This window comes from Artemia sp. Qi Xiang Cuo, chromosome 11 (genome assembly GCF_049724085.1).
Source record: "Artemia sp. Qi Xiang Cuo chromosome 11, ASM4972408v1, whole genome shotgun sequence".
NCBI classification, from domain to species: Eukaryota; Metazoa; Arthropoda; class Branchiopoda; order Anostraca; family Artemiidae; genus Artemia; species Artemia sp. Qi Xiang Cuo.
Genome location: NC_142804.1, coordinates 62,139,427 through 62,155,607, shown reverse-complemented (window position 1 = coordinate 62,155,607; position 16,181 = coordinate 62,139,427). Strand labels below are relative to the sequence as shown.

Sequence of the window (16,181 nt, the reverse complement as noted above, 5' to 3'; positions counted from 1 at the left end):
CATTTTCCAGTTCTCGGAACAGTACCTTGTGTTCGCATAAAAAGAAATGAAAGAAAAAAAGCGAAGAATCGGTCGTTAAAAAAAGAGAATTTACAGAGGTTTGGTGATGAGTTAAGCAGCACTGATCTTAGCGAGATTTTGGAGATAAAAGATGACGCTTCTGGGGCATTTGATTGCATGATGGGGATCATACAGCCAATTTATGACAAGACTTGCCCAGTTAAATTTGTGAAACCCCATAAGGATCAACCCAGGAAGCCTTGGATAACTACAGAAATTCTTGAAGCGTCAGATTTAAGAAATCAAGTGTATGCAGATTATTTAAATAGTAAGTGTGTCAAGAAATTGGAAGAGTCTAAAATAATACGCAATAAAATGAACTCAATGAGAAGAAAAGCTAAAAAAGAATATTTTGCTAACCAACTGAGTTTAAATAAGGATAATGCGAGAGGAACCTGGAAGGTTATAAATGACCTATTGGGAAAGAGGAAAGAAGCTCCACCCAATTCACTGCTGATTCAAGGAGAAGCAGTGAGTGATGAACCGATTATTACTAATAAATTTGCTGAGTTCTTTTCAAGTATTGGTCAAAATATGCAGGCGGAAGAGTTAGTGAATTTTAATAATGATTCGTTGGAGGACGAATTTTTGGATGAAAGAGGAATTGGAAATGAAATTGAATTTCAACTGTGTACTGGAGATGAAATTCTGAAGGTTGTGAAAACAATCAAATCTAATTCAGCAGGGACAGATGGAATTAATTTGAAGGCTTTTAAATCAGTGATGTGTTATTTAATACCATGTCTTGTCCACATAATCAATCTTTCCCTGGAAACTGGGGTATTCTCTGATGCGCTTAAAAGGGCAAAAGTCATCCCCCTCCATAAAACTGGGTCTAAACTAGATATCGAAAATTATAGACCTATATCAATCCTTCCCCTGTTTTCAAAAATAAATGAAAAAATTGTGCATAAAAGGCTATATGATTACATTACGAAAACAGGGATGTTAAGTGAAACTCAGTTCGGCTTTAGAAAAGGTCACTCGACGTCGGACGCCGTGCATTCTCTCTGTGATATTGTAAATAGATGCTTTGAACGTGGTGAAATCCCTTTGACTGTTTTTATTGATTTTAGAAAGGCGTTTGATACAGTGGATTTTAAAATTTTACTCAAACGTCTACAGTCCCTTAGAGTTCGTGGTAATTATCTGAAATGGTTTGATAGTTTTTGAAGTGGAAGATCTATTCAAGTTGTTTTAAATGATGCATTTTCTTCTCCCTATCAAGTGAAGTGTGGTGTACCTTCAGGGATCTGTCTTGGGACCACTTCTGTACCTTGTGTATGTTGATTCAATGCGTTTTTACTTACCGGAGCGTTTTATCACGACTTTCGCGGATGATACTGCTTTAACTATGTCTAGTCGAATGAATGATGATCTATTGTTGAAAGTAAACAGGGTTTTAAAGTCATTTTATGTATTTACAAGTTTGAGCCTTTTGTCAGTGAATGTTAAAAAAACTAATTTTATGATTTTTAGGAGAGTTGGTAAGCCTCCGAGTGTTGATGGAGGGATATTTTTTAATGGCAAGCCTTTGTCACAGGTGCATGAGGTGCGTTATTTGGGCTTCCAGCTTGATTGTAATTTGTCTTGGAAGCACCATAGTGATCTTGTTGCATCTAAAGTTGCTAGAGGTCTGGGAATTTTGCATTGTTTACCATTATCAGTTCTTTTATTATTGTATCATAGTATTGTTGCGCCTTATATTTCTTATGGTTGTGTCATTTGGTCTAGCAATTTTTATGCAAATTTCAAAAGAGTGCAGATTTTACAAAATATAACAGTACGTCTTCTTGGGAATTATATAGAAAATGTGAATGATACTGCGTCATGTTTTAAAAAATTAAGAGTGCTTAACATTGGTCAGATTCGCGATTACCAAGCTGTTATTTTTGCCAATAGGTGTTGGCAAAATAATTGAATGTATGTCCTCCAGTTTTTACAAATTTTTTTCACATAAATAGTTCACTCCACAGGTATGCAACTAGAGAGGCGGAAAATTTTATGGTTGAGTATCAAGACACCACACGTGCAGGTTTCGGAATTCGGTATTTAGCTCCGGCTATTTGGAATGATATCCCAGTTGGCGTTCGGGAAGCTGAACACATTGAGTCGTTTAAAGTAAAAATAAAAAAACATTTTTTGGGAGAGGGGAGATAATTTATTATTATTGTCATCATTACTCTTAATGTGTCAGTTTTTTTTCTTTTCTTTTCTTCATAGAAAAGTCTTTATATTCACTTTTTCTTTTATTTTTCTTTATGTTTTTCTTTTTCTTTTATTAATGGTTAATTGAGAAAGTGTTCAGGTCTTGTTTTTTTTTTTTGTTTTTTTTTTTAATTAAATTTGTAAAAGGTTTAGAATTAGAGGATTGCAGCCGTCTTTAATCAGGCTTTTTGAGCATTCCCCGGGCGGTTGGTTGTTTATAGTTTATTTTGTAATGAGTAGTAAATAAAGCGAGTCAAGTCAAGTAATAATCTTTCCTTAGATTTTACAGTGTATGGCTTTTTTGACAGAAAAAAGCCATTCAATCCATTGTAGCTCTTAAATTGAGCATATCAAATATAAGCTCACCAAGCATAGTTAATGAGCATCAAGGCAAGTGACCCTTTGAAATTGGGTTAAAAGCCAAATATAAGGAACTGGAATCTTGGATTCAATGCCCCCTCCCCACTATAGATTTGTTTACATTTTTTTTCAAATAAATTTTTATACAGAATCTTTTTTATTATGTTCTATTACTTCAAAATATATAGAATGAATCAAATAGAAAATTTGGAGTCAAAGTACAATTTATTTCCAGAAAAGAATGATTATCTGAAAACTGGAATTTCTGCTCAAATATAAATTTCCAAGAATATGAAAACTGACATATATTATAGGCAAGACTGAAGATGAACTCAACTTTTAATGATTGCAAGGAAGGTGGTCAAACAAATTAAATTCTTTTTTTGCTAAAAGTTGACAATTTTCAGCCATGTTTTAGTGACACTTGTACTTCCTCTGTAGTTCGATTTCTTTTGGAATTCCTAATTGTTATATATACTTTCTAGGTTCAAAAGTCAGAGAAGTAAAACTAAAATTATTCAATAAAGGAAAAAAATCTTGAATCAAAATCTTTCATGAAGCTGAAAATCAGTTGATAGGCATTTATCTACTTGATATATTGATAGGTATATCATTATTTTGGTGGTTTTATTGATGTATGCAAATGACATTAACTTTATCCTATTTTCTTTCTGTACGATACATAGGATAAGGTAAGTAGAAAATTTAGAGAGTCAAAATAAAATTTATTCATAAACAAAGATAATTTCTGACCTAAAATACTGACCCAAACTTTGAGAACAAATGATGCACACTGAAGCTAAGTACAACACTTGAGGATTGCAAACAGGGTTGTCACACAGAACTGAATTGGTTCTTTTTGCTGGAACTTAGTGATTATTAGCCATGTTTCTACAAAACTGTACTTTCTTTTAAGTTAGATTCTTTCTAGAAATTCTAGTCTTTATATTCACTTTTTAATTCAAAAGCCAAAGAAGAAGTAGGAACAAAATCACTAAAAGGAAAAACTTTCATGGCCTACAACAAAAAATTTAGTTTTCTAGGTTACCAGCTTTTAATGGTAGGCCAATCAATTATTTTTCCTCTGACTAGTGGCAACCATAATTACAAATCATGAAATACATTGACTATAAACTTTTGACCATACTTTGACTATAATAAACATTGGCTATAAACATGAATGCTAAATCATCTGTTATACTAGATCATTTGACAAGCAGCATCAATTTCTTTTGTGCATACGACTATTCTAAAATCCAAACAAACAATAAAATACCTGTCTGAGCATCATAGTAGGGGAGCCTCATTTTTCTATCTTCTGCAAGTCTAGTATTAAAGACAGCAGAATTTCTGATAACATCAATATATGCTTGATCACTGTTAATGAACCTGAAAAATATGATATTAATAAATTATCAAGTTGTATATATGATTGGTATATAAGTATATATGATTGGCAGACCAAGGCCTAGGTGGGGCAGTTGCCCCCCTGTCCCATAGCAAATTACATCCCTGACCACCAGCAACAAATCTAAAAGAGGTCATCACTGCTTTATGTTGCTGGCAACTGTGGTTTAAAATAATTAGTATACTGATGCCAAAATAATTCTGTGATGTTATAAAATAGGTAGTTAACATCTCCAAAGCAGCAGCAAAAAACTAACCAATCCTGTGTCAGTTAGTTGGTATTTGGATGCTGATAGAGATAAAAATTTTTGGCCTAAGGGCAAACAACTATATCTCATTAGAGATTGCACATAGTTAATGACTTTTCTTAAAAGGTGACAACTTTTATATTTAGTTTGGTTAATATATCCAGTTTTGACTCTTTGCTTAGGAATTAAGTTGAAACTTCTAGGATTTTTTTTTTTTTTGGGGGGGGGGGAGGGGGAAATTATTTTTTCTCTAGTCCTCACAAAATGGTATATGCCATAGTTTTGATTCTCCTTTATCCCTGCTATCAAACAGACTTTGCCAGATACAAAGCTTTGGAGACATGGAGCCAGCAAGATTTTGCAATTGATAGTTGATTTAAACATATGTGCTTTTATTTCTTTCTTTTGCCTGTCATTTGTTTTCCTGGACCTATCAAAACCAGTAATTTTGTAGTTGACAAAATAATTTAGCTAGGATAAAAGTGAATAACTCACTTTGCACCTTTTTATGCTCTTTCATGATTCAATAATCACTTATGGGGACATCTTGAGTCCTTAATGGGCTCAAAACAGTCCATAGTAACCAAAAGTATAAAAATGTTTTAAAAAATCATGCTAGTGAGAAACAAATGCCACTTGTAGCTGGTTCAGAAATGGTGATTATTATTTTCATTATTCTTAATAGCAAAATTTTACTATGAAAACAAAACTGCAGAAATTTAAAAAAAAGCCAGAAAACCCTTCAAAAATGACATCATTTTCAAGAGGTACGAGCCCTTTCAAAAAATCCTTGCAAAATTGCTATCAAAATAACATTTTACTATTAAGCCTAAGGAAAATAACCATTGCCATTACTGAATCAGCTACAATCAACAATTTTTTCTCAATAGATGTTCTTTTTAGAAACATATTATAAACTGTTTTTTAGGCCAACTATGGACTGTTTTACCTTTTGGGACCCTATGTAATTTCTCTAAAAGCAATTATTGAATTATGAAAGAGCATAAAAAAGGGATTAAGTTATGTATTCACTTTCATCCCAGCTAAATTATGTTGTAAACTATAAATTTACCTTAAAAACCATTGGAGCTCTTTCTGGTTGTAATATAGTCTAATTTCAGATCTATTGGATTTTGAATACTAACATAAAAGTAAGTAGGATAAAATTATAGTTTAGCTACTTTTCACTTAATAATAAAACAGGAATTGTATGGAAACAGTAGATATTGGAGCAAAAATTGCAGAAATCTCAACATATTTGGGAGGCAACTAACCTGAATTTTTCCTTCATATACACCTCATTAACAATTAATAAAGTCAATATTTTTTAACTACCCAATCTGCCAAAGAAGAGAATAAGCAATTCTTACCAAAATTCTGATTTTTTTGTATAAGATAAGCTGTTCTATAAAATATCTTGGGACTTTATTTTTGTGTAGGTTGTTCTATAGATATGGAAAGACATGGAAAGGAATGAGACCTTGACAAGGAATGGAATAACAAGCCCTGGAAATATGAGTGGGACTGTCCATCCCACTCAACTACTGACTGATGCCAACTTTATCATATTGAGTGCTATGAGGCTGATGCCACTTGTCATACCCAACCATCTCGCATACTTGATCCGAAGTTGCTGTTGTGCAGTGATGTCAGCTCTATACCACTGAGAATGGTCTTTACAGGCCATACCTACCTCATGGCCACTGCTACCAAGTGGGCTTAAATTGCATCTCTCCAGCAGACCTCACCTATGGCATGTCACTGGGCCCTAACACAGTGACGAATTTTTGCCATCATTTGACCCGGAGCACAACAGATCCAGTATGGACCTTAATTTGCTCCGAAGTGCGAATTAAGGTAATCAAGGTAAAGTCTAATTTCAGATCTATTGGATTTTGAATACTAACATAAAAAAAAGTAGGGTAAAATTCTACTTTAGCTACTTTTCACTATCTTAGAAAGGGGTTGGACTGGGAAAATAAAAGCTTTCCTGAATGGGTCTATAGAGTGAAGTAGGCCCCTATGTCCTAGTAAGGTATTTTAAAGTACCTATCCCCACTCCTTCTCCCTCTAGAGGGTCCTGACTTTTGACAACTTTTAAAAATCTGTCTGTTATAAAAGTGAAACCTTCAAAAATAGATCTTCTGCTTAAATCAAGTGCAACAAAACTGTTTCCCTATTTCCCTATATTTCAATCTCAATTTATAAGGTTTGAAAGATAGGACATGTAACAACAAGCATGACACCAGAATAACTGAAGGAGTTCAAAGATGTGCCACAAAATGCATCACAGGTTTGCAAAATATGCCATATGATTGGCATATTTTGAGACTGGAGCACCTAAACTACCAACATTGGTCTTCAGACATCACAGATGTGATATGATGCTGACCTACAAATACCATAGCCAAACAACACCCTCCTCACAAAACATATAGTTCAACACAAGACTAGAGGACACTTGCAGAAGCTAGCAAAGCAAAGAGTGAAGACCAGAATGCACTAAAACTTTTTTACCAAGCATATTTCCAACAATTGGAACAACCCCCAAGACAAAACCATGACTGCACCCACTAGTGCCTCCTTCAAGTCAAGACTTGACAAAGAATGGAACAACAAGCCATGGAAATATAAGTGGAACAGCTCATCCCTCTCAGTTGCCAACTAATGCAACATCACTGCACCCATATCAGAGGGACATTCCAAATAACCATCATTGACACAGAGCAGAACAGATCCAGCATGAACCTTATTTTGCTCCAAAGTGCAAATTAAGGTAATTAATTAAGGTAAATAAATTTCCTAAATTTTGAAAAAAAAAATTATATGCTTAAAATTCTACTCAAATAACAGGAATTGCATTTTCATAACTAAAGCCAGAGACAAAGAAGCTGACAAATAAAAATTAAGGTAGGCCACATTTTGTTTTGCCAAAATTTCAATAGGCATGACCTGTCAAGTGGACCTAGACAAATTTCTTGGACTTAGAAAATCAGAATTGGGTTTACATAGAAGCTTGGCAATACCTTTTTATTAGTGGCTAAACTTTTAGCTACTGGAACATGTGGAGGTTGTTGAATGGGTGATGCAGTTCCTCTCAGGAAGAAAGCAGAGAGTTAGAGTGTTTGGGGATAATGGGCAAGAGTTTTTCTCAGAAGTTGCTGGAGTTGATAGTGGCATGCCCCAGGGAACAATCTTGGGCCCAACACTTTTCTTAATGCTTACATTAACGATGCTTCACAGGCTGTAAGAAATAAGATGAGCCTCTATGCTGATGATTCAAAGCTTATTGGGCCTGCGGAGTTGACAGCAACTAGAGCCACCATACAGGAAGACCTGGATGCACTTTCCCTTTGGGCCGCCAATGGAAGCTTGAGTTTAACATCCAGAAGTGCAAGGCGGTATATTTTGGGAAAAAGAATGAGAAGTGGCAGTACCATATGAGTGGGGGGGGATGGCTCTAGACAATTGATTGGTTCCTTGGCAGCTGAAAGAGATTTGGGAATAGTTGTTGATGAAGAATTAAAATTCAACAAACACACACAAACAGAGGTTGCCAAAGCATCTCAGACCCTTAGAATAATTAAGCGTACAGTACGTAGCAGATCATCTAAAGTCATGAGAAAGCTGTACAAGGGGCTTTTGCGACCATTGCTGGAATTTGGGATGTGTGTTGCCACGCCCCTGAATAAGGGTGACCAACAGAAAATAGAATCTGTCCAAAGGCATGCAACCAAAGCTGTTGATGAATGCAAGAACCTCAACTATCCATCTTGCCTGAACAAACTACAGATCCCAACACTTGTCTACAGATGGCGGAGGGGCAATGTCATTATGGCTTACAAGCTACTGCATGCTGATTCCTCTTCTCAGAGTCCTTTCCAACTTGATGAATCATCCAGGACAAGAGGGCATAGTAAGAAGCTGCTCAGGAAGAGAGCTCACAGCAGACTTTGCAACCACTACTTCTTCAATAGAATGGTGGGCCCCTGGAACAGTCTTCCCAATGCAGCTGTCACTGCTCCCTCTGTCAATGCATTCAAGATCACCATTGATAAGAATTGGTCCACCAAACCATGGAAAATAGAGTGGGACGCCACCAAACCAGTGGCTCCCCATTGTCACTGACCAGCAACTCTATAGGATCTTTCCTTATTTCACTGGAAAATGCAATTTAAGGTAATGGCCCTGGATTCATTACTGAAAGTTTCATTTTTCTAACCTAACCCCTTTCCAAAAAAGTGAAAAGTAGCTAAACTAGAATTTTACTGTAAATAGGCCATTTTGAAATTCTTGGAAGCTGTTTTAAGGTTCTGGTAAATTTTTTGCAGTTCATATTATTGATTTACAAACAAAGAAAGCATAGTTATAACTCCATGCCTTTTTTATGCTTTTTCCAAATATAATAATCATTTTTATCAGAAATGAATTTCACCCCCACCCCAGTATATACCAATTCAGGGTATTTATTTGCACATTAGGGGTGTGTGGGTAGGCTAAATAAAATTTACCCACAGCCCCCCTCCCCTAATATGCAAATATATATCCTGAATTGGTATATATAGGGGTGGGGTGAAATTTGTTTCTGACAATAATGATTAGGCTATTATATTTGGAAAAAGCATTAGCCTAAAAAGGCATCAAGTAGGCTAGTAGGCTAGCCTATGCTTACTTTATTCATAAGTTAATAATATGAACTACAAAAAATTTACCTTTAGGTTTTTATAGCCTTTCCTTCTGAGGAGAAGTAGGCTAGGCTAATTCTTTATTAGCACCAAATAGGCATTTGGTAGCCTAGTGTTTAGCTTATCCCTTGGTCAGTAATGGAAATGGGTAAACTATATATTTCCTAGTAACCAAAAACGTATTTGTAGAAAATACATGAGGGGCAAATAACCCCTCCCTCTAATTGGTGTCACTGCCTAGGCTACCCTATGCTCAAGGACACACTCAGAGAGAACGATTTCTTTCTGATAATTCATCTTTAAATAACACTGTAATCTTACTTCTCTAGCTTGGATACTAATTCCTTGTTTACAATTACATCACTCCATACGCTATCAACTGTACTGGCCATTTTAACTTTAATTTAATTTAATAATAAATGAACAGAGCCCTTAACAGTTTTGTTTGTTATATATTGTTTCTTCTTGGATTGAAATTTTTAAGCCGATAGAGAGTGCTTTTTAAAAATAAAAGCAGAAATTTCAAAATTAGAAAGCATGGGAAATCAGTTTGCGAAAGCAAATTTTGACATTCTACCAGATGATAAAAAATCATATTTGAATATTCCTGAAGAACATATAAAGGGATATGAAGCAGTCAAAAGAATATTTACAATAAGGTTAGCTCTGTACTGTATAGTCTGCCTTGGGCCTTGCAGCCTGCTGAGTGTTTCAGACTTTATGTAAACTTAATGGTGCTTTTATGTAACTTTCTTATACTTTATTTTACTAAGATAATTGGTACCCTGATGAAGCACTGCTTCCCCTCTAAAAAAAAGAAAATTTGTATATCAAAAATATTTCTGAAAATCTTATAAACACAGATAGTTTAGCAGTTCTGTAAAAGGCTACAATTAGCATTATTTTTCAAAGAACAGTTTCTTTGGTATAGGTCTAGATTGGGTAAAGTTCTACCAAATCATATTATTGAGTTAGGAATAAAGTGAATACACCATTCGATGCCTTTTTTTATGCTGATTATGAATATAATAGGGTAAGACACCCAGTAGTCGGACACTTTAATCACTTTGAAAACTTTTTGACATTTAAACTACTCTAATTACTGTATTATACCACCTAGAAACTTAATTTTTTTATCAAAAAATTTCTGAAGAATTTCTGAACAAGTAGGTTACTAATTCAAATAGGTTTCACTTGTACAGTGCCTCCTATTTTTAAATTTACTAACAAGTGACAATTCTGCCTAAACTCGGACATACATACGGCTCATTTTAAATTGGTGATTAAAATAGTATAAAAGATTATGTCCGAGAATTGGCAGGTGGCCAACTACTGGGTGTCTTACCCTAATCATATCTATCGGAAATGAATTTCAGTCCCCCCTATATATGCCAATTCAGGGTATATATTTCTACAACCTAACCTAACCCTGAATTGGCATATATAGGGGGGGGCTGAAATTCATATCCAATAGAAATGATTATTAGCCTATATTTGTAATCAACATAAAAAAAGGCATCAAATAGTGTAGCCTATTCACTTTATTCCTAACTCAATAATATGATTTGATAGAACTTTACCCTAGATTGGGGGCTATTGAGAAGGAAGCATGCTATGAAAACAATTCTTATTTCATAATATACAGAATAATTAGGCCTAGCTGACATATTTTGCATGCAGCTCTTCTATAGCTTACTTTAGACCTGACCTCCTCCCCCCCCCCCTAATGTGCAACTATATAGCCTAAATTAGATATTTCCATATATTCTCCCAATGCCTGTCTCTTGTTTCAAGCCATCTACCCTTAAAGTAATGAATCAACTAGGAATCAAATCTGATCAAGCTGGACTTTACTATCAAAAAGTAGCCTAGGATATTTAAAAACAGATAGAAATAGAAACAAGAATACATGATAAGATAAATATTTACTTAGGCATATTATCAAGTAAGAATTACCTTACTTTACCTTCTATGTCTTCAGCTAAGCCACTTGCTCCAAATAAGTCCTATTTAAAAGAACACTTCCAGTTTTCTACAGTTAAAACCTTTGCATTTAATCCTAGTGCTGTCTTGGTACCTTGAGTACAAGCAACATCTACATTCAGTAACAACAAGTAAGGATTGCTATGTATTCAGATGCCCAGAAATCTTAATTTTGTGGTGGTCTAAACTGATATCTGGGTAGCTTACTTGTTAAATAAACAAAACATACCCAAGAAGTAGAGTTAGGTGAATCCTACTGAACATATGCCATGCAAAGACCAAATGTAACACTACTGTTTTCAAATGTAAAACAAAAATAATTTAGATAGGTCCTAACTTTGGGAAGATTCATTTAGTTGCCTGGGCTTTTTAGACAGATGATAATTATGATCAGATGCCATAATGAAAACAAAGAAGTGGGTTCTTTGTGAAACCATGGTATGCTGATAAAGGACTGGGTTGCCTTCATGATTTTGTCTTAAGAAACATAGCAAAGGTTATGGGAGAGCATCAATTCAAATAGGAACAGACTTAGACTGTGCTGACTAGGCTGGTGATCTGGGTGTCCTAGATGAAAGTATTAATAAAATTTGGACTTTTGAGATTTTGTTGGTGCAAGAATAGTCTTGAAAATTAATGTTAAGAAGACAGGATTGCTCAGTTTAGGAGTGAATAAAGGTGAAGAGGTGATGTTGGGTAACAAGAAGAACAATTAGGTGGAAAGATTTACTTACTTTACTTGTATTATTAGTGAAGATTGTGGATGCAGTGAGGATGCTAAAATTAGAATAGCCAAGGCCCAGAGTGCTTTGTCACAACTAAAAAAAAGTTCAGAAGAATAGGAAAACAAGTGCAAACCAAGATTATAATATTACAGTGATGACAGGGGTAAAGCATGATTCTGAAACATGGGGGCTTCAGAAGATAGAGGGGGATTTGTTAGGTGTTTTCTATAGGAATAATTGATGGATGTTTTGTGTGCCCATTTGACTAAACATATTTCAAACAGTAAGCTATGCAAGGAATCTCTATTTTGCTTTCTATGGCTATAATGAGAGAAAGGCTGAGATGTCTAGGACACATTTTCAGATGAAGAATGACATTGCCAAAGATTATCATTTTTGGCCATCTATCTAAGGCCAAACAAAAAGGATTTTATCCCCAAATGGAGTGTGAAGAGTAAGGATGTACCTTAAATTGCACTTGCCAGCAATAAGGACAAGTCATGTGAATGCCAGTCACTGATGGTCATAACTCGACTCATTGTTGAGTAATACGGACAAGTCACAGGTATATCTCATACTGTGAACCAAAGTTTCCTGCACCAGTGTTGAATTAGTACCACAAAATGGGGAAAGATGATCACAATGAGAAGTTTGTAAAGGCTCAAAATAAACTACAAAATCTAACTAAAGAACTCTATTCAAACTTTGAGTCCAAGCTTGTGGATGATAGCAAGAGAAACCCCAAAAGGCTCTGGAATTACATATCTAGTAAAGCTCATAGTAGACATTAAATAAAGAAGCTGGAAAAATCTGATGGCACAGAAGTTACTGACCTGCAAAAAATTTCTGAATTATTCAACCAACAATTTGCTTCATTGTTCACCAATGAACCTGAAGGTTCTCTCCCTAACAGTCCAGCAAACGGTGTACCAAACCTTATGCCACCTATCAAGATTTCTCTGGTGTCCATCACAAAGTGACTTGAAGTGCTAGATGTTAACAAGTCATTAGGGCTAGATAACATCCACCCAAGGGTCCTAAAAGAACTGGCTAATGAGATCTCAACTCCACTATGTCAAATATTTCAGAAGTCCCAAAACTCAAAGACTGTGCCTTTGGATTTGAAGAGCTCTCACATTACACCAATATTCAAGAAAGGTGACAAATCAAATGCAGAGAATTATTGGCCAATCAGCTTAACCTCAGCTGTTGCAAAAACCCTGGAATGCATTGTGAACACTTAAATTCTGACACATCTTCTGTCCAACAGTATACTGTCACCAGACCAGCACGGCTTCCTTTTGGGAAAGTCAATGGAGACCAACCTACTTGAAACTTACAATATCATGACTGACCTTCTGTAGAGGGGAGTACCTGTTGACCTCATTTTGCTTAACTTCACCAAAGCATTTGACAAGGTGCCCCACAGACACCTCAGGGTCAAATTATTGGCAGTTGGCATCCACACTCATGTAGTAGAATGGGTGATGAATTTCCTGACACACCAAAAGCGGCAGGTCCGACTGTTCACCAATAATGGTGATAAAGTACTCTCTGAACAATGTGACATTGTCAGTGGAGTTCCTCAAGGTACCATCCTAAGCCCCACCTTCTTCCTCATTTACATAAATGATATGACAAAGAAAGCCACAAATAACGTCACACTTTACGCTGATGACTCCAAGCTTTTTGGACCAGCCATTCAACAAAGCCTGCAATAAGACCTCTAGAGAATCCAGAAGTGGACCAGCAAATGGGTGCTTGAGTTCAACGTCAATAAATGCAGCATCCTCCATTTTGGCAATGACAATCCTCACCACCAGTATACCATGCCTGACCAGAGGTTGCAGTCTGATATTCAGCTACAAACCAATCATGAAGAAAAAGACTTGGGAGTACTTGTTGATGAGCAACTGAAGTTCCATGGGCATTGGCAACAAGTTGTGACAAAGCTAACTCAAGCCTAGGCCTGCTGAAACGCACTATCACCAGCCGCTCCTGTACTGTCATCCTGAGACTTTACAAGGCTATTGTTAGGCTGTTCTTGGATTTTGGAACCTGTCTGACCTCTGCCTTCTACAAGCATGACACCAGAATAACTGAAGGAGTTCATAGACCTGCCACCTAATGCATCACGGGTCTGCAAAATATGCAGTATGATAAGAGACAGAAGCACCTAAAACTTCCAACGCTGGTCTTCAGACGTCACAGATTTGATATGATGCTGACCTACAAATATAATAGTCAACCAAACAGCACCCTCCGCACAAAACATATAGTTCAACACAAAACTAGAGGACACTTGCAGAAGCTAGCAAAGCAAAGAGTGAAGACCAGAATGTGCCAAAACTTTTTTTTACCAAGCATACTTCCCACAACTGGAACAACCTTCAAGACGAAACCAAAACTGCACCCATTAGTGCCTCCTTTAAGTCAAGACTTGACAAAGAATGGAATGACAAGCAATGGAAATATAAGTGGGACAGTCCATCCCTCTCAGCTGCCAACTAATGCAAAGTCACTGGGCCCACAACACAGTGACGTTTCAAATTACTATCATTGACACTGGGCAGAACAGATCCAGCATGGACCTTATTTTGCTCTGAAGTGCAAATTAAGGTAAGTGTTTGTCAACTGCGGACTTGAAGGCTTCAACACTGGGAGACATAACAGCATTCTGGCTAAGGGATTCCATAGGCTGAAAACATGATTAGAAAAGAATTTGTTTTGCAGCCTGGTGTTAGCATGTTTTTGGTAAGGCTTCAATGGGTTGCCTCTAGTACTTGGTGAACTGACTATCTGGAACAGTTTGGGGGTCACAATCTTGTTGCGTACTAGCTTGTACTTCATTAATACATTTCCTTGTCTACATCTATGTGAGATTTGGTGATTTTAGCTTATGTAATTAGGTAGGATATAGAAAATGTTGAAATTGCTTTATGCATTTAGCTACACATCACTGTACTGATTCCAGAATTGATATATCACCCTTATTGACTGGAGTAGTAATACACATCCCAAATTCTAATTTTAGTCTGGTTGGGCCCTTTAAGATCTTGGCGATCACATCTGGAGATCTGCTGCAGAATGTTCTTCTTATTAAACCAAGGGTTTGGTTGGAACTGGCAACTACAGACTGTGCGTGAAAATTAAGCTTAAGCTTATTATCAAGCAAGACTCCCAGATCTTTTTCTCCATGACTGCTTATGAGTGGCTGTTTTGAACCATTGCTACTACCTCTACTACTACTACTAACAACTCACCGCAGTACCAAGCCGCCTGAGGCCAACACAGCTACGCCATTGAACCATTGCTGGATTCCATAAAATACTGGCACAGAGGGTTATTTGCTCCAAAATAAATGATTCTGCATTGCTGGATATTAAATTCAAGCTGCCAGGACTGTGTCCACTATGATAATACATCAAGATCAGCCTGGATGGCTGTGGCACTTTTTGGGTCATGGACAGACCAATTATTTTGGAATCATCCAGATAATTGCAAATTTTATTTTTTATGATTGAAGGCGTGTTGCTGATGTACCATTGCCAATTGCAAGGATCAGTAAACTATATATGGCAGGATATTTTTTTTCATGGTATTATTGTCTTAAGTGAAAACACAAATGACACTCAAGTGGTTTGGAGGAGGATTGCCCCACTTTTGTGTATGATAGATCTTATTTATAAACCTTTGTTAGCCTTGTGCTATTTTTTGTAGTTATGTACATGCTGATGTTACAAAGAATAAAAGCAACAGATTGCTCAAAAGTTATCGTTTTCAGTGTAATTCAAATTACACTCTTGCTTCTGGAGAAATTAGGGGAGGGGAGGTAGTTCTACTCCTACCTGTGGCAATTTCTGTTCCTTTTGAGTTTGACTTTATTTTTTTTTTTCTCCTGCTTGTTTTAGGATTTATTTAATCACCTGTAGCAGCATCTGCTATTATCACACTTGATATGACTAATTATTTTAATTTTCTCCACTAATTGGCAATGGTACATCCTTACTAATAAGGAAGGATGTCGGAAGAAGCCATTAGAAAGGATGTAGAATAAAATGGAACTTCCTTGGAGGGTTTAAAGAGGGAAGCTTTGAATATATTAGGATGAGGGTGTGTAGCTGTGTTGGTCTTGAGTGGGTTGGTGTTGCATTGAGTTGTTAGCAGTAGTAGTAGTTCTCAAACTTTGAACTAGTTTTGATAGAAATATAAATTTTCAGAATCACTGTAAGGTACATATGCAAGATTTTAGCCATGATATGGAATGCATTTTGGAGTGAGACACAATTTAATAAAACGGGAATTGTATGGAAACAGTAGATATTGGAGCAAAAATTTCAGAAATCTCAACATATTTGGGAGGCAACTAACCTGAATTTTTCCTTCATATACACCTCATTAACAATTAATAAAGTCTATATTTTTTAACTGACCAATCTGCCAGAGAAGAGAATAAGCAATTCTTACCAAAATTCTGATTTTTTTGTATAAGATAAGCTGTTCTT

At 36.0% G+C, this 16,181-nt stretch overlaps 2 protein-coding genes across 5 annotated transcripts in view; one reads left to right on the top strand and one right to left on the bottom strand.

Moving 5' to 3' along the window:
• Nucleotides 1-9,422, bottom strand: part of d4 (double PHD fingers d4) — a 51,382-nt gene extending 41,960 nt beyond the window's left edge. For all 4 annotated transcript variants that reach the window (XM_089096935.1, XM_089096933.1, XM_089096936.1 and 1 more), the window contains exons 1-2: nt 9,290-9,422; nt 3,905-4,017 (exon numbers count right to left, since the gene is read on the bottom strand). In XM_089096935.1, the coding sequence (XP_088953061.1) occupies nt 3,905-4,017; nt 9,290-9,360 (184 nt within the window). In that variant the 5' untranslated portion in view covers nt 9,361-9,422. The remainder of the gene's footprint in view (nt 1-3,904; nt 4,018-9,289) is intronic.
• A 75-nt stretch (nt 9,423-9,497) lies between these two features.
• 140up (RPII140-upstream gene protein) overlaps nt 9,498-16,181 on the top strand; it is a 63,975-nt gene continuing 57,291 nt past the window's right edge. Inside the window, exon 1 of the mRNA XM_089096539.1 lies at nt 9,498-9,627. Within this exon, the coding sequence (XP_088952665.1) occupies nt 9,506-9,627 (122 nt within the window). The 5' untranslated portion in view covers nt 9,498-9,505. The remainder of the gene's footprint in view (nt 9,628-16,181) is intronic.